Here is a 24,099-nt window from a genome sequence, read left to right as displayed (position 1 = left end):
GAAATATTAGACGGCAACAAGCCCCCGTCTCACTCCCTTTATTCCCCAAAGTCATCCGATCGAAATTTTAAGATGGCCATTTTCTTCAGCATAGTCAAAATATTTAACAACTATGACATTGAGGATGACTCGACCCCCAAAGTCCCCGGAGGAAGGACTGCAAGCTATGAACTTTACCAATTGTTAACATATGCTCTGGATGCTCAACCCAATGAAGATTTTGTGGTCAGTACCCGTTCTGTCGAAGATGCCATCCAAAAATTAGAATGGAAACGTATTATTAATACTTTTAATTAAAATTAAATGGAAAAGTTAGTACTATTCATTTGAAATACGCGGTAAAACTTATTACGGATCATCTGTATCTGCTTATGTAGATGAGTTTTACTCAGGGTATTGTTCCTTCTTCTTTTAGTATCAGAGATCTGACTCCTATCTCTAAAAAATGAAAATATAAAGTCCCTGTACATCATTCCGCCCTATTACTGTAGCTAGGTTACATCCCTTTGCAAGCTCTTTCAGTTACTATTTATTAGGGAACTTGACAAAGTCTGCTATACCCCTCAACACCAAATCGGATTCAAGTGAGGTGCCGGGTAGGCTGATGCTCTAACCACTGTTGCAAATGCCCTGATTGATGCGGAATCGTCTGGAGACAGCCTTGTTTTGGGGGTCACGATGTCAGACGTGCGTTCGACTCTCTTATCCATGCAACAATACTTCTGAAAGCTGGTAAACATGGATTGAATGATACGGATTGAATGAAACCTGATATGTTGAATCTTCTATTATTCTTCACTTCAGGATTTATATTCAAGACTTCATATCCGCCTGAAACTACCCCCAGATAAAGAGATTTCCCCGATTCCGCGTCGAGGCCCGTCAAGGAGCTGTCACCTCTCCCGACCTCTTTAATAACTATGTTTTGAAAGCAAAAGATTTGTGCCCTCTTTCACTGATTTTGTCTTCTGTAAACCTTTCCTTGATATCCTAAACCTTGGGCAAACTCTTCAACGTATTACCGAAATTTTTGGAATTCATGAGGCAGAATATCAGAAAGTTGGGCTTGAATTTTACTCCTCCAAATCTAATATTCTCCTGTTTAACTGGAAAACAAATTCCCCTGCCCCTTCCACCACGCTTGGATCTAGCTCTGTTCAACCTATAGATCACTTTATGTGTTTAGGTCTGCCGATTGCTTCTTCTATCCAACACACCCGAAAATTTCTTCTTGGACAAATTAGACGTAGAATCTCAGCAGCTTACGCTTCCTTTGCATCTTGTAAACGTCGATTCAACCGACATCTTCTAGCAAGTCTATATAATGTTGTTGCCCTTCCCCATATCCTTTACACCGCACCCTTCTGGAAACTCCTAACTAAAACAGACAAGAGTAAAATACGATCAATGTCCTTTCGTTTTGCCAAATATCAGCTTCATCTGCCTCCATGGTATAGAAATTCGTTCCCTATTGCGAAATTCAAGGTTGCTGACCCAGAGGTTGCCGTTGCTAGACTGATGGCGAAAAATGATCGAAAAATTCGTGTAAATTTTAATGATGGGTCCAACATGGTTAAGCAGTGATGCATTGTCTTTTTTTTCCTAGGCTCCGTCTTCTTGCCGTTTTTATTTTGACAGATTTTTCAATAATTTTTAACACTAATACTAATTTAATTCTTGTATGATTGTTTAGCGTTACTGTTCTGCAGCATATATAGTAGGTCACACCATTTTGAATTTTTTTCTTTTTCGCACATATATTATATAAATTAGATGGTGCTATTATTGTTTCTTAAATTATCGCCTTCGGCTCCCCCTTGGACCCGAAAATCGTTTCTGTTTACTTGTTTCAGTATAACAGATTCATGTACTGCGGTTTTTACAAGTATTGTGAATTGTAACGATTAGTTTGTCACACGAATGGAGCCATATCTTGCAGTGGTAAGATAATGGGCACATCAGATAGTAAATGTTTGTGTTTATACTCGTTCGCTTATAAGTCTTTTCTTTTTATTCTGGTATCTTTCGTTTATTTGCTTGTCTTGTATTTTGCGAAGTGTCTAATTATTGTCTTTACTTTTTCGTTATTTTGTTTTCTTTTGCTGCTCAATCTTCTTGCTTTTGCGTGACGGTTTTTCAAATAAATAAATAGATATAATATTGGTTATTGGGAAGTATACGGAAATTCTTAGGGGGGGGATTTTTCTTGCAGGAGGGGAGGCTACGTGGGAGGATTTTTCCATAAAGATATTTTTCGTGGGAGTAGCGAAATTCCCATAGAGGGAGAGCCGGATTTCCCAGCATTATATAAAAAACGATCAGAAATTAAATTAAAAAAACAGGTTGTTTTTTCAACTGAAAGAAAAGAGCTTTTTTAGAACTTTTAAATAAGCTTATAATTCTAATTAAAAGGCTCTTGTGTTTCAGGAGTCATACTTAAATAATTGGAGCAAAATGTCAAACTTTAGCGTAAAGAGCGAGGCATTGAGGAGGAGGCAACGCCCCTTATATACATAACAACTTCTGTTCATTTCGAGTTTTAATGTTGCTGCTTACTTTCAGTTAAAAAACTGTTTTTATTCTTTAATATATACATAAAAATTTACCTAGGACGAACAAAAATTGCAACAAATAACCAAGTCAAACTCAAAACGAGCAGAAATTTACACGAGTAGGGCTGACACCCCTTATGTCTTCTGAAGACCAGAACATAATTAGCACTTTACTGGAAACAAAATACATTTAAAAATTTTTTACTTTTTTAACTTTAATAGATCAAAAATCTCAAGACTTTAAGGAATATATTTCAGTATATCTATATTAAATTATCAATCCACAATCATTTGTATTATTTTCAGCAAAATATAAATAATGTTCTGGCCTTTAGTAGACATGGGGGTGTCAGCCTACTCGTAAATACTTTCTAAGACCAAACTGGCTATACATGAAAGGAAGAAGAGAGAAAAGGAAATGATGAATGAAAATAAAACCAAAAACCAAGAATATTTCCTTTTTGCATAAAATAGACTGAGGCTACGTCAATAAAAAACGAAACTAAAAAACTTTTTCCTTAAAATAAGTTTTTCAAAAAATGCAAGAGCTACCTTAAATAAAAAATTAGCAGAACTAAAGTCAAATAATCTTCCAATTGTAAAACTGCCACAAATCACCATTAAAAATTAAATGAAACCGAAAACAAGCAGAAATTACAATAAATACCCGAGTCAAACTCAAAACGAGCAGAAACTAACATGAGTCGGCTGACGTATGAAGCTAAGAGAGGAAAGGAATTAATATATGATCCCAAAAATGACTGAGGATATTAAGTTCAAACTTTTGGGGCTACTACTATTACTACTTCTACTTCTTTTTTGGGAATGGTATTAAGTCTATTTTTCAGGTCAACTTGAGGAGGTATACGGCTAAATTAAACTATATTATTTGTGTCCAGATTTTCAAAAGGGTGCATTTTGTGAACAATTCTTGAAAAATTTTCTCCAACATAGCCTACATAGCTAGCCAAAACTATGGATTCCTATAGAAAAAGCGAAAAGATTATTTTCTTTTTTCATAAAATAGAATGAGGCTATGTCAATAAAAATCGAATCTAAAAAACTTTTCCTTAAAATAAGTTTTTCAAAAAATGCAAAGAGCTCCCTTAAATAAAAAATTAGGAGAAATAAAGTCAAATAATCTTCCAATTGTAAAACTGCCACAAATCACCATTAATAATTAAATGAAACCGGAAACAAGCAGAAATTACAACAAATAACCGAGTCAAACTAAAAAAAGCAGAAACTAACATGAGTCGGCTGACGTAAGAAGCTAAGAGAGGAAAGGAAATAATAAATGAAAAATAAAACCAAAAAAAGGGTGAGAAAACGAGGATTTTGTCAGCCAGTGGTAAAATATGAAAACAAAAAACAAGCAAACATTTCGACAAGGACCTCCACCAAGTCTACGTGCTAAACAAACCAGAAGAAACAAACAAACAAAAACAACAAGAATCTAAACATTTGGAGTTTACTGCACAAGATCTGAACAGACACTGAATGAAAGACCAAGCCGAAATCAATGAAAAAAAGGATTTACCAAAGAGATTGGGCAACAATGTTTTGCCTCGCAATACTTTTTGCTCTTCTGCAATTTCGGTTTTAATTAGATATGTTAATAGGTTCTCTTAAATTTGATTGGTTGCAAACATCAATTGAGTCTTTTAGTATTACACTGTTATAAATTGGGCTTAATGAAATGTCTCCGGTGTCTCTATTTATAGCCAAATTCCTGTTTATATATATTTTTTATCTCAATTACCTCTTTAAAAGATTGCGATAGGCCATTTACAGTAGATATTAAAGTTGCCTCTTCAAAAAGAACAAGATGTGTAGGATTTTCGAAAATATGCTAGGCAAAGGCGGAATTAAAGTTGTCGTTTTTTTCAATCTCCGGGACTTATCTATTGAAATTTTGTGTTCATGTAAACGTTCACCAAGTTTTTGATGGGTCCTACCAGTGTAAAATTTTCCACATGAACACAGGACTCTGTAGACATCCCTACCCGGTACATGGTCAGTTTTATCTTTTCTTGAGTTGAAAAAATGTTCAACTTTTGAAAGAAACAGAAAGTTTGTGTTTATTTAAAAATTTTCCAAGTTTATCACTAAGTTTTGAAATGTATGGTAGAGTGGTGAAAGTTTTTTTCTCAATTGCCGGAACAACTGAATCAAGGGGGACGGGCTCCCTGTTTTCTTGTTTTATCTTTTTTAATCGTCTATCTATGATATTTTCAATAAGGTTTATTGCATAGCCATTGCAGAATAGAATATCTTTGGTATAATTTAATTCAGAATTGACATGATTAAGTGAACAGATTTTTAAAACTCCGTCGACTAAAGAGATTATTACCCCTCTTTTAACAGAAGAAGAGTGATTTGACCATAAGTGTATATACCGATCATTATGGGTCAGCTTTCTATATATAGAAAATTCAAGGCTAGGAGTATTTTTTATAATCAAAACATCCAAGAAAGGCAGCTTTTCTGAATCTTCTAGTTCCATTGTGAACTGAAGATTTGAATCAAAAGAGTTTAAATGTACAAAAAAATCTCCAAGAGAGTCCAGTCCATGTTCCAAAACAGAAAGGATATCATCAACGAAACGAAACCAGAGGGAGTGTTATAAGTGGAAACTATTCAAAGCAGATTGTTCTATGAAATCCATGTAAAAATTTGCCAAATAAGGAGATAAAACAGTGCCCATGGATTTGAAGGAAAAATGTGTCTCGGAACTTAAAATACAAAGAAAACTTGTTGCAAAGACGAATAAGCGTCATTATTGTGTTAATTTCCAAAGTTTTGTAATTGGTCCAAAAGTTTTGACCAAGCAGAATTTTCCTCCAATTTTCTTTGTAAAACAAGGAAAAGATAAAACAAGAAAATAGGGAGCCTGTCCCCCTCGATTCAGTTGTTCCGGCAATTGAGAAAAAACTTTCACCATTCTACCGTACATTTCAAAACTTAGTGATAAACTAGGAAAATTTTTAAATAAACACAATCTCTCTCTTTCAAAAGTGAACAAAAAGGTGAACATTTTTTCAACTCGGGAAAAGATAAAACTGACCATGTAATGGGTAGTGGTGTCTACAGATTCCTGTGTTCATGTGGGAAATTTTACATTGGTAGGACCCATCAACAACTTGGTGAACGTTTGCGTGAACGCAAAATTTCCATAAATAAGTCTCTGAAATTGAAAAATAAAAATGGCAACTTTAATTCCGCCTTGGCCCAGCATATTTTCGAAAATCCTACACATCTTATTTTTTTTGAGGAGGCAACCTTAATATCTACTGTAAATGGCCTATCGCAATCTTTTAAAGAGGTAATTGAGATAAAAAAAATATATAAACAGGAATTTGGCTATAAATAGAGACACCGAAGACATTTCATTAAGTCCAATTTATAACAATTTAATACTAAAAGACTCAGTTGTTATTTGCAACCAATCAAATTTAAGAGAATCTATTCACATATCTAATGAAAACCTAAATTACAGAAAAGCAAAAAGTATTGCAAGGCAAAACATTCTTGCCCAATCTCTTTGGTAAATCCCTTTGTTCATTGGTTTCGGCTTGGTCTTTCATTCAGTGTCTGTTCGGATCTTGTGCAGTAAACTCCAAAAGGTTAGATTCTTATTGTTTTTTTGTTTTTTTTTTTTTGTTTTTTTTTTTGTTCAGCACTGAGGACGACTTGGCAAAGGTCCTTGTCGAAATATTTGCTTGTTTTTAGTTTTCATATTTTACCACTGGCAAAATCCTCGTTTTCTAACCCTTTTTTCGGTTTTATTTTTCATTTATTATTTCCTTTCCTCTCTTAGCTTCATACGTCAGCCTACTCATGTTAGTTTCTGCTCGTTTTGAGTTTGACTCGGCTATTTATTGTAATTTCTGTTTGTTTTCGGTTTCATTTAATTTTTGATGGTGATTTGTGGCAGTTTTACAATTGGAAGATTATTTGACTTTATTTCTGCTCATTTTTTATTTAAGGTAGCTCTTTGCATTTTTTGAAAAACTTATTTTAAGGAAAAAGTTTTTAGATTCGTTTTTTATTGACATAGCCTCAGTCTATTTTATGAAAAAAGAAAATAATATTTTAAATCTTTTTGCTTTTTCTATAGGAAATCATAGTTTTGGTTCACTATGTAGGCTATGTTGGAGAAAATTTTTCAAGAATTGTTAACAAAATGCACCCTTTTGAAAATCTGGACACAAATAATATAGTTTAATTTAGCTGTATACCTCCTCAAGTTGACCTGAAAAATAGACTTAATACCATTCCCAAAAAATTGTATCTATACTCTTTGACAATCTGGGTACACTCTTTGGATTTATTTAAATTGCAAAAGTAGTAGTAGTAATAGTAGTAGCCCCAAAAGTTTGAACTTAATACCCTCAGTCATTCTTGGGATACTGAGATGTCTTATTGGCAACCAGCATACACGCAGTGCCTATTGACTTAATTTAAAAGCAATATTAAGTTTTAAAACATAATGGAAAAATTGCATAAATGTTAGATGTTGACATACCAAATATCCCTATAGACATAGTTATAGACCATTTGACTAGGCTGAACAAAATAGCTATCTCAAAAATATGGATTCCCTTCAGATCACCTTTGATTCTTAAAAAGGGTAATAAAAATTTTAATTTCCAGTCAAATTAGCTTCTTTAATAGTTTCAATGATATTTCTATACATGATATAGATATACAGATATGATATAGTCTCATTTCAGAGTTCAACGTGAGAACAACTATAGTTGGATACTTTATGAACATTAAATAAAAAAACAAGTTTTATCAACTGAAAATAAGGAGCAGCATTAAAACTTAAAACGAACAGAAATCATTACGAATATAAAGGGGGTTGCCCCCTCCTCAACACCTCGCTCTTTACGCTAAAGTTTCTCAGTACTTTTAGAGGGGGCAACCCCTTTTATATACGTACTAATTTCTGTTCGTTTTAAGTTTTAATGTTGCTTCTTACTTTCAGTTGAAAAACTTGTTTGTTTTTTTATTTAATTTCTGATTGTTTTTTAAATAATGCCTGGAAATCTGGCCCTACTTCCACGGAGAATCCCATTCCCCACAGAAATATCCTCTAAACACTCCAATCCCAGTAAAAATTTATCCCGGACAATTACTCTTAACCATTCAGTGCGTAAAATTGAGACGGAGAAGAGATAGCAAGAAATATAAAAAGAATTTTGTATAAGAATTCTGGCAGCTTCCCCCATTGTATAGTTTCCCTGACAAGTTCACTCCCTGGAAACTTCCTTCCCCATGGAAATATCTCCTGTGGAAAAACACCAAGCAGAAAATTCTTAACCCCCCCCCACCCGAAAATGATGCATACATCTCAATAACAAATAATACACGCAAACAATGGGCAAATTTTTTAACTTAGACCTTTCCCCTAGGGTTGTGGAGGGGGCATGTTATACCCAAAGGTATAGTTATTGGGCCTTTCAACTATGATAAACAAACTGGCTATCTCAAGAATTTTGATTGGACAATTTTAGAAACAAAGAGGCAGGGGAGGGGGCCTGATTGTCCTCCAATTTTTTTGTTCCCTTAAAAAGGGCACTAGAACTTTTAATTTCCGTTTGAAAGAGCCCTCTCTCTATATTCTAGGATCAGGGTCAATACAATCACCCCTGGAAAAAAAACAAACAAACACACATCTTTCTTCTGGCAAAAATATAAAATTCCAGCAGATATGCTTGAAACCTATACAGTAGGATTCTCTGATATCCTGAATCTGATGGTGTGATCCTTAATTAAGATCACTTGACTTTTAGAGGATGTTTTCCCCCTTTGTCAAAAATCAGGAAAATTTTCTCAGGCTTGTAGTCTTTGTTGGGTAAGAACAAACTTGATGAAATTTATATATTTGAAATCAGCATACAACATCAATTCTTTTGATATATCTATTGGTATCAAAGTTCTGGTTTTAGAGTTTTGTTTACTATTGAACCAGGTTGCTGACTTGAAATCAGAATTTCCGGTCAACCCTATAGCTTTATCACCAGTCTAATACCAAAAACATCTTCTGAGCAGGACCTTGGAGTAATTATAGACAGTAAGCCAAAATTCACCAACCACTACAAATCCATTGCGAGCAAAGCTTCGAAAGTAGTTGGACTTATTCTGAGAAACTTCACCCTAAGCAATCCTCAGCTTTTTTTAACTCTATTCAAGTCTCTTGTTAGGCCTATCATATGCTTTTTTCTGGGGGGGGGGATTTTTATATTTATGGTATTTTTCTTGTGAAGTGTATTTAAGAATACTGTGCTATATGGCCTATTTTTTTGCACTTATAGTAAATTTAATATTTATATTATGGTGACGCAACAATAAGACCTCACCTTCAAAAAGACATAGATGCACTTGAGAAGATTCAGCAAAGAGCAACAAAATCTGCACCAAAACTAAGAGCCCTCTCCTACTATGAACAATTAGAAAAGCTGTCAATTCCTTCCATCCCCTATAGACTCCTCCAAGGTGATCTTAAAGAAAATTTCAAACTATTTCACAAGTACTACAATAACATCTGACCAGAGGAAATATTCTTCTTTAACACTAATAATCTGTGAGGACACAACTTTAAGCTAAAACAAATCACTTTCAATAAAGAAGTTGGATACAGTAATGGGTCTTCTTAAACTGAGTAATCAAGAAATGAAACAAACTCCCCCAAGAAATGGTCATGGCTGACTACCAATTCTTTCAAGAATAGTATTAACAATTTTTATGGTGAAAGTGAATTTTTATAGAGGCAAAACTTTTTATTGCAGTAACTTATTATTAGTATTATATAGCAGTAAGCTACTTGGGGTATTGCTTATATCCCCTATTGAAAACATTCATGCATATAGATTTCTTGTTTAATTAAAACTCCCCCTAAATGTTCCCTAAAAGTTTTACCTTAATACCCTTAGTGTCATTAGTTACAGCAATCTACATGCTCATAGTTTGTTTGATTTAGTTCACCATCTGCCTAAATATTCCTTGAAAGCTCCACCTTAATACCCTTGGATTGCATAGTAGCAATAATTGTAGTAGCATTAGTAACAGCAAGCACATAGCTTCTTTGGTTTTCTTCAACATCCCTTTAAACGCATGCTGAAAGTTTCACGTAAGACCATAATCTGTTTCTGGAGCATTGCTGATACATCCTCTTGACAACCTGTAGTTATATAGTGTTTCAATTAAATTCAATACAATCAAAATTCCTTATATTTATCACCTTAATACCTTTCACTTTAGTAGCAGTAGAAGCAGTACCAGTAGTAGTTGTAGCAGTAGAATTAATAGTAGTAGCATTAGCATTAGCTTTAGTAGCAGCAGTAGTAGTAGTAGTATGAGTAGAAGCAGTAGCATTAGGATGCATATATTGTCTTTTGGTTAGTCCAACATTCCCAGCAACAAGCTCTATAAGTTTCAACTTCACACATCAAACTGTGCCTAAGATACTCCTGATATGCCCTGTTGACAACCTGCCTATACAGGCATGTTGGGATTCAGTTCACCTTCCTCCAACAATATTCCCTGAAAATTTCACCTTGATACCCTTAGGAATATTTGCAATAGGTACTAGCTAATAGGATATTAGTGGTACTAGCCTAGTAGTATTAACAGTAATACCACTGGTACTAGTAGCAGCACCAGTATTAATATATTGCCTTTTGGTCAGTTGAACATCCCCCTCATCAAGATCTGGAAGTTTGAACCAGTGGCAGGTCCAGGGGTTCACCCCCCCCCTTTCCTAACGTAGTTTAAGTAATAAAATTTACTTCATTAGGGCAAGTTTACATTAATTAAACTTGATCATAACACAAGTTTATTGGATCAACCTATTTTGCACCCTCCCCCCCCTGAAAAATATCCTGGATCCGCCCTTGGTTTGAACTTAATACAATTAGCTGCTACTATGACATTTCTGACATGCCCTTTTGATTATCTATATATTCATGTACTTCTAGAAATTTTCATTTTAACACTCTTAGCTTTACATATAGTTGCAATAGAAGTAGTAGTTGGAGTAGGCTAGTAGAAGTGATAATAAATGTAGCAGCAGTAGTAGTATTAGTAGAAGTGTATCATGTTTGCTTTTAGTCAATTACTGCCCTTAATGTCTTAATTTAATGTCCTTCTTTAAGCATTCTCTTATTTCGAACTTAGTCCCCTAATCCATTCTTGACATATGCCCTTTTGATAATCTGCATGAACATAGTGCCTTATGATTTAGTTCAAATTTCCCCTCAATATTCTCTAAAATTTTCATCTACATACACTTAGTCTTAATAGTAAAGGTATCATATTGGTAGAAGTGGGAGAAGTAGTTGCAGTAATAGTGTTGAATTAGCAGTAATAGTAACAGTAATAGCAGTAGTAGCATGAACATGTTGCCTTTCGGTCAGCTGAACATCCCTTCATGATAACCTGGAAGTTTCATTTTGATATGGCAAGCTGTTCAAAATATATTACTGATATATTACCTTTTGACATCCTTTTCATCTTAATACTCTTACCCTAACAAGTAGTTGCAATTAAAGTAATAGTTTGAATAGTTTAGTAGCAGCAGAAGCAGTAGTAGCTGTAAAAGTAACAGTTGTTATTAATGTTAGTAGTAGCATAAATATATTACCTTTTGGTCAATTAATCTTCCCCTTTAAGAATTCTCTGAACATTCCAACTTAATAGCCAAGTCCAATCTTGAGATACACCCTTTTGACAATCTGCATGCACATAGTGTGTTTTGATTAAGTTCAAATCCCACCTCAATATTCTGTAAAATTTCTACCTTTGTATGCTTAGCCTTAGTATCACAATATTAGTGGTAGTAGAAGTAGCAATAGTAACAGTAATAGTAGCAGTATTAATAGCAGTAGTAGCATACACATGTTGCCTTTTGGTCAGTTGAACATTGTCCCAATGATGCCCTATCTTCATAAAGTAAAGTGTTCCAAAAATAAGTTGATATGCCCTTTTGACAATCTGTGTGTACATAGTATGTCTTGATTTAGTTTGACCTTTCTCTCAACATTTCCTCAGATGTTCATTTCAATAACCTCGGCCTTGGTAATATTTGCTACAGAAGCAGTATTTTTAATGATAGTAGTAGTAGTAGTGGCAGCAGTAGTGGTAATAGTAGTAAAGTGCAAATATTGCAATTTTAGTCAATTGATCATCTCCCTTATCATTTATAGGCTATATGAGTGTATCTAAAATAATAGAAAAAAGATAACATCTCTGAGGGTCTATATAGGGCTTAAAATCAAATTTGCAATGGAGATGAGTGTCATAATTGGATTCAGGATGAAATTCTGATTGCAGAGCTAAGTTTGTTTCTAGACTATCTGAATATTCTGTTAATATATACCTTTACCAATAACAGGAATTGCATGTTCAGAACTAAAGCCAGAGAAAAAGAAACTGATGCCTGAAAATCAAGGTAAAATATTGTTTTGTCAAAATTCAATAGGTAATAGACCTGTCATGTAGGCAAATTTCAGGACCCTCTAGAGGGAGAAGGAGTGGAGGTAGGTACTTCAAAATACCTTCCCAGGGCATATTTTAGCCTATAGACCCATCCCTGAACATTTCATTTTCCTAACTTAACCCCTTTCCAAGATAGCCAAAAGAAGCTAAAGTAGAATATTACCCTTTTTTGTTCTGTACCCAGGAACAGCATTAGCAGTCTACACTAGCCAGTTTTGAGGGGCGTAGTTTTTTTTTTTTTGGGGGGGGGGAGGTGGCAGTTGTCCCCAAATAATACAGAGAAAAAAAATTATTATATATCCCATACCCTTTGACTATCTGGATATGGCCCCCTTTCCAAGATAGCCAAAAGTAGCTAAAGTAGAATTTTACCCCAAAATTGTCAAAAATAACAGTCAATATTTACCAAATCATATTACTGAGTTTCAAATAAAGTGAATATACTAATGCACTAATATATTAACTCACTGACAGAAAGCATAGACGCATAGGAAATAAAGAGCCATATACTGAGTTTAGTGTCATGGAACATACAAGGACTACGTGATAAGCTAACTTATTTATATGATGAATTACTTTCGTTTGATGTGATTTCGTTTATTGAAACATGGAACGATTATTCTCCTATATCACCTCTCCCACGGTATTTGGTTGAACAGGTTGTGCGTAAACCAGCAAAAAATAATAGACATTATGGTGGTATTTTGGTTTTGATTAAATCATCAGCTATTGATGGTTATGAAAGAGTTAATAGTAGATCTGAAAATTTATTTTGGGTACGTATTTGTTTGAAATGTGGGAAGAGATTAATTTTGGACGTTGTGTACATCCCTCTTCGAAATAGTTCTTATAATCGAGAAAATACTTGGGAAATTTTAGATGATGATTTGTCGCAAATGCAAGAAAGTTATAGTGATTTTGAGTGCGTTTTGATGGGGGATTTCAATGCTTATACCGGCGTTGAGGTTGAGGTTCCAGATTTATTAATCCCTGATTTAGGGGACTTGGTCCCAATTTGTTGTAGATTACCGCGAAGTAATAAGGATGAAAAAAGAAAAATAAATGTTTGGGGAAGAAAGCTCCTGGCGCTTTGCGGGGAACATGGTCTGATCATTGAGACTGGAAGGTTTGGAAATGATAAGGGTTTGGGCGAGTTCACTTGCCTTTTGGGCCAAACTCCAAGTGTTATAGATTATGCGCTGATTAATACAAAATTTGTACCTGAATCGATTGGTATTGATGTACTAGATTTAGTTGGATCCGATCATAGAGCTATTAAGCTTGAGCTGAAGACTGGGAAGCTTCAGGATGTTGTTCCTCGAGTTAGAAATTTATCTAATGGGGAGCTTAGATTAGAGGGCTTAGGAAAAAGAATTAGATATGATTTAAATGATAATGATTTTGAAAAATTTAAAAGGGAGCTTATGAAGTTGCATATAACAAATAAGTTGAAAGCGTTAGAAGAAGATGGAAAAGATATACATGGTATAATTATGGAGTTAAATGAAATAATTTGCAGTTGTGCAGCATCGTGTAATCTGAATAAAAATGTAAATAAAAACGAGCGATATTTTGATTTGGAGTGTAAGTTAATGAAAGAAAAGGTCAGATATTTATTAAGTATTTTTAAAGAATGTGATAAATCTGAAGACCAAAGTTTAAGATTAGGCAGATATAAATATTAAAGAAGAGATTATAAAAGGTTAATTAAAAGGAAAAAAAAGAGTTTGAGATTAAGAAGAAACTGGATATTGCAAATTATTTTAGAAATAATGATTTTAAGAAATTTTGGGGTTATATAAGCAGTGATATTGGAAATGAAAAAGGAAAGACACAGGTGGCTCCAGACGCCAACTCATGGCCTGATTACCTAGAAAGCATGGAAGGTGATTGCGCAGAATTACAGGAGGTAACACATACCACAGAGATGGTTGTTTATCCCATGAAGGAACATGATTATGATTTAGTAGGGGAAGTGAGTAATGATGAGGTCAAGTTTGTATTCAAGAATTTAAAAGGAGGTTCGGCTGCGGGTGTCGATGGTGTACCAATAACGTTATTTAAGAATTTTCTTTCAATTTTTATGTCAATAATTGTTTTTCTTTGTAATAAGGTGTTAACTTCAGGACCATGGCCAAATGAGTGGAAGAGATCTTTGCTTATGCCGCTTTTTAAGAGAGGTAACCCTAAGTTGCACATAAATTATCGTTTAATAGCGCTAGTCCCTGCTTTAAGTAAGATAATGGAGAAAATACTAGATACAAGGCTCTCTAAATGGTTATATAAAAATAATATAATACATGAACAAAAAGGAGGTTTAAGAACAGGGTACGGGACGGTAGATACAATATTTATTTTAAAGGCATTAATTGATAAATACGGAAAGGGAAAAACTTGTCTTTATGTGGGATTTCTGGACCTCCACAAGGCGTTCGACAGTGTCGACAGAGAGCTATTAAAGGATGCCCTGGTTAGAATTGGCCTCCCACATTTGTTTGTGAGGTTGATAGTGAGTATGTATATTTGTGTGAGTGGAATCGTGTTGTAACAGGTTTTCTAGGTTTTTAATATTAAGCTGGGTGTAAAACAAGGCAGCACTCTTTCTCCTAAATTGTTTAACATTTTTATAAATGATGTTGTTGATTATCTAGAGAATAGATGGGCTCCAAATGTTAGTCTAGGGACCCATAAACTATCACTACTATTATTTGCAGATGATATTGCGTTGGTGGCTAGCACACCGCAAGATCTGCAGATGCTTTTGAGTCTTATAGATGATTATTTGCAGATGAAAAAACTAAGGCTGAATGTTGAAAAGAGTGAAGTTGCTATTTTTAAAAAAAGGAAAACAAGTGGCGAAGATAATTATAAATTTTAATTTAATAATGAGGAACTTAAAGTAAGTAAAAGAATAAAATATTTAGGATTTGTTTTATCGGAAAATGGAAGTTTAAAGAGTCATGTTGATGAATTAATTAATTGAGGTAAAGTGGCTATGTCTGCAATTTTTAGAAATCCGACGATAATGGGAATTAAAAACCTAAAAGTGCCTAAAAGAATATTTAATAGAAAAATGTTACCAGTATTGGAATATGGAGCAGAGATTTGGGGCGGAGAAACGGTACAGAAGTTGGAGTCCCTCCAGCTCCAGTGTTATAAAAGACTATTTGGATTACATCAGACAACTCATTCACAGGTTCTGAAAGGTGATATGGGCCTGTTTTTGTTAAAACTACATAGGTCTATTTTGATGCTTAGATTTTGGTTGAAGATCATTAGGTGCAATGAAGACAGACTAGTAAGTGCTGCTTATTATCAGATGTTGAGCTATGATTCGAAAAGGTCGTGGCCATCCCAAATTAGGTCATCACTAGAAAGTGTGGGAATGGCTTACTTATGGAATGAGGGTCTTGGTTCCCCTGATCTACTGACAAATTTAGTAAGTCTGGTACAATATATCTTAGAGGGTCAAGAAATTCAGTATTGGCAAGGACTGGTTTTAAATTCTGCTACATTGAATCAGTATAATCAGGTTAAACCTAGTTTTGGAGAGGAAATTTATTTTAAATTCAATTTACCGGCTATGATTTTATGTCGATGGATTCAGCTTAGGGCGAATTGTCTTCCAATCCAGAGTAGACAAATGGTGTTCGACAGGGGGATAGTACATCCTGATGGTCGGTATGTGTGTCCTCTTTGTAGGGATGAGGACGAAGATTTGGACCATTTTCTCTGAAAGTGCCTGGTGCTCTCTGATTTAAGGGAAAATTACTTACATGGGATTGTTTTGCTGCTTCCAAATATCTTACAAAGTAGTAATCCAACCACAATATTTCGTATTGGTGCGTACATAGAGAAGGGATTGAAAAGAAGGAAATGTTTTTACAATTAATTATTATTAATTATATGGAATTAAAGTTATTATTTTTTTTTTTTTTTTGGTATATTACCAGAAGGTATTTTTTGCTATGTATTCATGTTAATGTGTGTTTGTAATTTGGTCTGTTGTAATTTTTATATTTTCATATTTTTTTTGTGTATATGGCTCTTGGGCTTTTTGAAATACACGATCTATCTATCTATCTATACTATTTGATGCCTTTTTTTATGCTGATTGTGAACATAACAATTATTTTTATCAGAAATGAATTTTAGCCCCCCCCCCCCCTTATATATTCCAATTAAGGGTATATATTTCTACATTAGGGAGGGTGGGGGGAAATTTTATTTCTGATGTAAATGGGAGGTAAGTTTAAACTTTACCCTCACCCCCCCCCCTCTAATATAGAAATATATACCCTGAATCGGCATGTATAGGGGGGTGGGGGGCTAAAATTCATTTCCAATAGAAATGATTGTTATATTTGTAATCAGCATAAAAAAAGGCATCAAATGGTGTATTCACTTTATTCCTAACTCAATAATATGATTTGGTAAATATTGACCTGAAAGGCGGTTAAGCATCAGCGTGTCATCAGCATAGCATACTAGGTAGATGTCAATGGAACTGAGAATGCATGATGAAGGACAGCTGTCTTGAGGTTCAATAATGTAGTTGTTGAAGAGATTGGGGGATAAAACTGCTCCCTGACGGGCACCTTTACGGACTGGTATCAAAGCTGACTGTGGGGTTGGCGGAAGGCCTTTATTGGGAGGGAGCTTGAGTTGCACACGAAGGTGAGAATAAAGATCATGGAAAGCCTGGATGATATTTGAGTTCACTCCTCTTTTAGCTGAGTTTAGCAACATAAGCGCATGAATCAATGAATCAAATGCTCTCTGCAGGTCTAAGCCCCCAATTGCTAGACTTTCTCCTGATTTGTGTGCATCCAGGAGTGCATATGCAACAACATGGAGCGCTTCCGCACAACCAATGCCGCGTTGAAAACCGAATTGTCTTGGTGGACTACAACACAGTTTTTCAAACTCATCTACAAATAAAAGTTCAAATAACTTGCAGAGAGTGGTAGCAACTGTGATTGAACGTAAAGAGGAGCATTGCATGGTAACTTTTCCTTTTTTAGGAACTGGCATAAGATCTCCAATTGAGAAAGTGGTTGGGACAATACGCTGAATGAGGGTAATCTGCATCAGGAGGGTTACATGACTAATGAGAGCGGGCCCACCACTTTTTAGATGGAGTGCACTGATCCCACTGGCCCTACATAGAGCTCCCTCTGTTACAAGATAATCAATCCAAGGACAACTATCTAAGAAGTTGTCCAACTCAGCTTCCTATCTTTTGTTGAGGGCTGGGTCAGGAAGCAAAAATTCTGACCCATAATATGCATACAATTCAGAATCAGGGATAGCAGATGTGGATAAAGACTCATTGCTTTTAGAGGAAAGAAAATGCCAAAGGAGAGAAGGATTAATTTTGGCCCGTGTAGATTTGATATCAATCATCTTTTTTCTGTGAGCTTTTAGCTCCTTTGTGAATTTTCTTTTTGTGAGCAGGTGGATTAAATTGACTACCCCTGAACGGGGTCGTCCACAAGAAACCCAAAGTTGAAGCCAAAATTTAGACTTAGAATGGGTATCCACTAACTCTGGATTTTAGGACCAGCCTGGAAGGGTAGGATGACAGGGTCTACCTAGAGGGACGGCAGCTTTTTCAGCAAAGCGAAGGGCATGGCCAATTTCTGCGCAATAAAAGTCAACTGATAGTTGTGTTTCCTCCCTTGAAAGAGCAGTTAATCCAGAGAGAAGATGGAATGGGACACGGATCTTACTAAGGACTCTGGCGGCTTCTTCTTGAAATAAAACAGGGTTAATTTTATGCCAATCACGGTGAGACCTAGGAGGTGTTTGTGAAATTGTTTGAGTTTGTGTATCTGAGCTGTGGCTAGGAATCTTGGATGAGAACTGCATTGGTAAGTGATCAGACAGTTCAAAATCAAGCACAACCTTGACAGGCAAAATCCTGAGATTTGCAGATGCAACAACGTGATTGAGATCTGATGTGGACATTGAGGTGTGTACATGTGTAAAATTTAAATCTTTGCACTTGAGGTCAAACTGGTCTCCAAAATACTAAACAACAATGTAGAACATAAAGACCTAGATAAGAGTGGTTCATTCAAGTCACAATTGAAGTCACCAACTAATAAGCATTGACGGCTTAAGGACCTAATATGGTTAATACACTGGCTGAGTTTATCACTAGAATAAGTAAAAGCATGCTCCGAACGCTCATCATGGTAATTTGTAGGCAAATATACATTAATAAAAACACAGCCCTCAACACGAATCGCCAGAAAATTATCATTGACTTCAAATACACTAGATCTTAGAGTTGAACAAACAAAAGTGGCAATATCACCAGAGGGTTGCCCTTTTCCATTTAGCTGCTTTGCTGAAACTGAACTATTAAAACTAAGAATACTTTTACTGCAGCTTGTGACAAAATGTTCTTGTAAACAGACAACTTCATTTTGCTCAAAAATAACATCTAAGATCAGAATTTTATTTGTGAACAAGCCATTAATGTTCCACAATAAACATTTAACTGCAGAAGCTTCAGATGTCATTTCTTTTGTGGATTACTATTTGAGGGACATTTTACACTGTAACAGGTGTGACTGCTGATTTTGCATTCAATGCAGAATGTTGGCTGTCTGCATGGTTCATCTCGTGTAGAACAATGTTCACTTGAGGCACATCTAGAGCATAAAGGTTCAGCAGTACACTGGGAAGCAAGATGACCAATTTTGTGACAGTTATAGCATTGTCTTGGCAAGAACTTAAATGGATCAGTAGGTAGACGCTTGTAGGTGATAATAACCAAAACACTCAGAAATTGTTGGAGCTCACTGAAAGTGTCAAAATACACTTTGAAAGTCATGCACTATCGAAAATGTAATGACTGTATAAAATTTGACCTATATATTTTCCCATTAAGAGAGGGGGGAAATTTTATAGGTATGCATTTAAGAATGATAGGCCTTAATAGCTTAAGTAGACTATTTTAGACTGTTTTAAAGTGGTTTCCAGAATTTTTCTCATGAGAAGTATTAAATTGATACCCCACTATTTTTCAGCCAAACGACCAAAACTTACCGTTACTTTGATAGCTGTATCTGTTGCATTTTCATTAGAGACAGAACTAGAGGAAGACATTTCTCAAGTTTTTAAATATACTAGCCGCCATGTTGTCACGTACTAGGTTTCAAACAAACTTTGGTTTTCTTGGTGAGCCAAATTACAAATTCTGAAATTTCTCATCCACATGTTTGGAGAAATATATTGGAGATATACACACAACTGCTCCTATAAGCAACCCTATCCAGAATACAAAAGTTTTTTTGCGTTTAGTTTTAACTATTTTAATTAGATCAAAGTAAATTTTTATCAGCCCCATTAATTTCCTTTATTGTTTGGTGTTCAGCAAATTGTAACAAACCTCGTTTAAAATTGTTTTTGTACAAAAAAAAAGCAACCAGAAAATTTAAAAGCAAAAATAAAGTTCCAGTTCTTGTGCCATGAGATAACAAAATTGCAACGGAAGAACTAAAAAATGATTCCTCTAAAACATATCAGCTTGATATTATTTTAGTTACATAAAATACATTTATTTTAGCTTGTATGGTAGAACGCTAGCTAAGAGTGCAAAATGTACGTGGATCGGTATCCTTAATATAAATAGACAAGAATCAGGAGTTTTTACCCTTAGTATTGCATGAAACCTTTAACTTAATGCCCAAAGCCGTTCCTGAGATAAAGACATATGCGCTTGTATGCGCCCTTCTGACATTTTGGGTGCCCCCAGAATCTTTTGATGTAGTGCGACATATCCCTTAGTATTCAATGAATTTTACAGTTTAAAATCCTTTGGCAATCTTTGTATTTTTTGGGGATTAGATAATAGATAGTGTAGTATCAAAAGCAGTTGTACGTGCAAACATGAGTTGTTAAACTTGCTCCGAATTGTTGCGCTTGCTGGTTGCAGCTGTAAGAAGTCAGAACTGCGAGTAGTCGCCGTAGCAGTCAAGTTGCATTTACTGTTACAAGTAGTTGCAGTCATCAGTTCTCGGGATCACAAATAGTCTCCATTTTTAGTATTTGTAAGCTCAAGTTCTCCAGTTGTAAGTTGTTATAGTCAAACAGAATCAGGGTCACAAAATATGACAGTGTCAAATAGTCTAATTTTCAAGCCGTCACAGTCACAGTTACAATCGCAAGTAGTCTTAGTCGCAGCCACAAGTAAATTCATTCGCTGGTACGCGCAATCACAAGTAGCTACTACAACTACACAAGTAGTTACTGCAAAGTTGCAGGTAGTCTCATTAGCAGATACAAATAGTCATAACCGCAGTTATAAGTAGTCACATTCGCAACTTGTCACAAGTAATTATCCGTCACAGTGGTAGTCATTATAGTGGCAGTGAGAGTGTAAAGCTATTATCCTTAACCTCTCCTGAGATATTGTCGATTTACTCTTTTGAAAACCTGTATGTGCAAAGTGGACACAGCACCAGTCTAAAGTATAGGTAGTTAAAGTCTCAAGTAGTCACAATTGCAACAGTCCTAATCATAGTCATAGTCACAAGAAGTCACAATTGCAGCCACAATGCTAGAAGTAACAATAGTTGTCTTGAAAGCGTAAAGTTAACACCCTTAGCCACTCCTAAGCTATTGCAGATTTCGACAGCCTTGATAACCTTGACCGACAAAGACACTTTTGATTTAATGTAACATCCCCCTCAGCATTCCCTAAAGTTTTCTATGAATACCCTTAAGCTTTTTTTACATACCCAGGATCAAACATTCCCCCTCTTTCCCCATTATAAATCCCATTATATAAACACTGAACACATTTCATAATTTACAACTTGTTCGCCAGGGGCTGTGGGAGGCTTTAGATTCTCAGAGGCATAGTTTTTAGAACTATTAACTTATTTGAACAAAGTGGCTGGTTCATAATTTTGGCCAGTGTTAAGGGACTGTTAAGCTTGGAAGGCAAAGGAAACCCTTTATCCTCCAAGCATCGTTCAACATGCCCAAAAAATTTGAACTTAATGCCCTCATATGTTGTTGAGATGTTGCTGGAGCACAGTTTTGATAATCAGTATGCAAATAGAGTGTTTTGATTTTATTCAACATTTCCATTGAACAATATTTGAATGTAGTCACAAGTAAATGTATTAGAAGTGCAAGCAGTCACAGTTGTAATTTGTCACAGTTAGAAGTAGTTACAGTTGTACTTATAAACAGTCGTATTGGTAGGCCGCAGTAGTAGTGGTAGTGGCCCTGAACGTTTCAAGTTAATATCTTTACCTGTTTCTAAGATGTTGTAGATACATCATTTTGATAACTTGGATACAAATAGTTTCTTTGAATTTAGCCCAACAAACCCCTCAGCATTTTATGAAATCTTACATCAATATCCCTAGCCTTTTTAAACCCACCTAGGATCTAACATTTACCCCTTTCTCAATGATAAATCCTGTATGTAAAAACGGACAAGTTGCATAATTTTTTTCCTTACCCTAGGGCTGCGGGTGCATGGCACCCCCGAAGGTATAGCTATTAGAGGTTGAAAAAATTTTGAATAAAATGGCCTTTCAAGACTTCTATTAGTGTTAAGGGGGCAATAAAAGGGCAAGAGGGAGGGAGACTGGTTGTCTTTCGTTCATTTTCAACATCCCTCTGAACATGCCTTTAAAGTTTCTACTTAATACCCTTAGCCGTTCCTTAGATATTGGTGTTCTGCCTTTTTTACAACCCTCCTGCATATAGTATGGTTTGATTTTGTTTCGCTATCCCCCTCTACATTATCTAAAACTTTTGCCTTAATATCCCTAGCCTTTTTGGAGACTAAAAATACAGCATGCCCCCCCTCGCGTTTCCTCTATTTCCCAATAACCAGCCTTGTATATGAACAATGGGCAACCTATATAGCTTACAACACTTATCCCGGGGCATTTAGGGGGTTTTCAACTGAAAGTAAGGAGCAACATTAAAACTAAGAACGAACAGAAATTATTGCGTACATCCACAACACCTCGATCTTTACGATAAAGTTTTTTAGTACTTTTAAAAAAGCTTCTTGTTGTTCTAATTAAACGAACATTGTGTTTCAGGAGTCGTTCTTAAAGGGCTGGGACAGAATTTAAACTTTAGCGCAAAGACCGTAAAGAGTCGTGGAGGAGTAAACCCCTCATAAACGTAATAATTTCTGTTCGTTTCAAGTTTTAATGTTGCTCCTCACTTTCAGTTGAAAAAACTTGTTTCTTTTTAAATTTCTGATCGTTTTTTAAAAAGTGCCGGGAAATCTGGCTATTCCTCCATGGAAAAATCCCTCCTTCTCAAGGATTCATTCTCTAGATAAATCAATCATGGTGAAAATTTACCCCGGACATTTACCCTTAACATCTCCACGCGAAAAATTGAGTCGGCAAAGAGAAAGCAAGACATGAGGAGAATTTCGTATAGGAATTCTGACAAATTACCCCAGTATAAAATTTCCCCTGACAAATTCACCCCCGGAAACCTCCCTCCCCATGAAAAATTATCCCCGTGAAAAATACCCCCAGCAGAAAATCCCCTCCTCCCCCCCGAAAAATATATACATACTTCCTAATAACAAATACTATACGTAAACAATAGGCAAATTTTATAACTTAGAAACCTATCTCCAGGGTCTGTGGGATCATGATATCCCAAAGGCATAGTTATTCGGTCTTTCAACAATCCTGAACAAAATAGCTGTCTCAAAATTTTGATCGGACGATTTTCAGAAAAAAGGGCGTGGAAGGGGACCTAATAACCCTCCAATTTTTTTGGCCACTTAAAAAGGGCACTTACACTTTTAATTTTTGTCCGAATAGCCCACTCACAATATTCTAGGACCAATGGGTTGATAAGATCAACCCTGGGAGAAACAAACAAAAAAGAAAACAAACAAACAAATAAGCACGCATTCGTGATCTTTCTTCTGGCAGAAAATACAAAATTTCACACTTTTCAGATAGGTGATTGAAACTTTTACAGTGGGGTTATCTGATACACTGAATCTGATGGTGTGATTTTCATTAAGGTTCTATGACTTTTAGGGGGTTTTTCCTTTTTTTCAAAAATCAGGCGAATTTTCTCAGGATCGTAGCCTTGGATGGGTAAGATTAAACTTATTGAAAGTTCTATATTTGAAATTAGCAAAAAACTTTATTCTTTTGATGCATCTATTGGTATCAAAATTCCGTGTTTTTGAGTTTCGGTTACTATTGAGCCAGGTTGCTCCTTACTTGCAGGTCGTTACCACGAACTGCTAGATGTCATCCCAGGATGTATAGTTTTTTGACCTTTCGACTATTTTGAACGAGATGGCTATTCCAAATTTTGATAATTTGGAGTGACGGTATTTGAAAAAGAGATAGGAGAAGGACTGGTTGCCCTATGATCACTCTTTAACTTCCCATTAATATGCCATGAAACTATAACTTAATATGCTCAGCCGTTCTTAAGGTAAGAACGGCTTTGGTGGGTAAGATTAAACATCATTTTCATAAACTGGATGCACATATTATCTTTTTATTTAGTTTAACATACCCCTCAACGTTTCTCAAAGTTTCCCCTTAGTACCCTTAGCCTTTCTGAACACACCCAGAATTAGACATCCTCCCTTTTCCAATTTAAAAGTCCTGTCTGTAAAAATGGCAAATTGTACAATTTAAAATCCTTGCCCTGGTACTGTGGGGGCATTGCAACCCAGGAGATGTAGTTTCTATACCTTTTGAATGTTTCGAAAAAAAAAAATCCTTTTCAAAATTTTGATCAGTGACAAAGGAAGGGAGAATTTAAAAAGGGCAAGGGGACTGGTTGCTCTTCGATAGCTTTTCAAAATCCCCCTTAACATCCTTTGAAAGTTTAAACTTAATACCGTCAGAAGTTCTTTAGATACTACTAATACGCAATTAGTCAACCAGCCTGCATTAGTGTGATTTATTGTGTTCGGAATCCCTCTCAAAAGCTGGTGGGGTTATGCTATCCCGGTGGAGATAGTTGCTTAACCTTTAAACTATTTTAACAAGATGGCTATTTCAAA

At 35.4% G+C, this 24,099-nt stretch overlaps 1 protein-coding gene across 1 annotated transcript in view; it reads right to left on the bottom strand.

Annotated features, from left to right (window-relative positions):
- Positions 1 to 19,188, bottom strand: part of mtm (phosphatidylinositol-3-phosphate phosphatase) — an 88,210-nt gene extending 69,022 nt beyond the window's left edge. The window contains exon 1 of the mRNA XM_089099522.1: positions 19,116 to 19,188. Coding sequence (XP_088955648.1) covers positions 19,116 to 19,175 — 60 coding nt within the window. The 5' untranslated portion in view covers positions 19,176 to 19,188. The remainder of the gene's footprint in view (positions 1 to 19,115) is intronic.
- Between the last annotated feature and the right edge of the window lie 4,911 nt (positions 19,189 to 24,099).

Source organism: Artemia sp. Qi Xiang Cuo, chromosome 13 (genome assembly GCF_049724085.1).
Source record: "Artemia sp. Qi Xiang Cuo chromosome 13, ASM4972408v1, whole genome shotgun sequence".
NCBI lineage: Eukaryota > Metazoa > Arthropoda > Branchiopoda > Anostraca > Artemiidae > Artemia > Artemia sp. Qi Xiang Cuo.
Note: the sequence above shows the minus strand (reverse complement) of the source record. Positions and strands in the feature narration are given on the sequence as shown.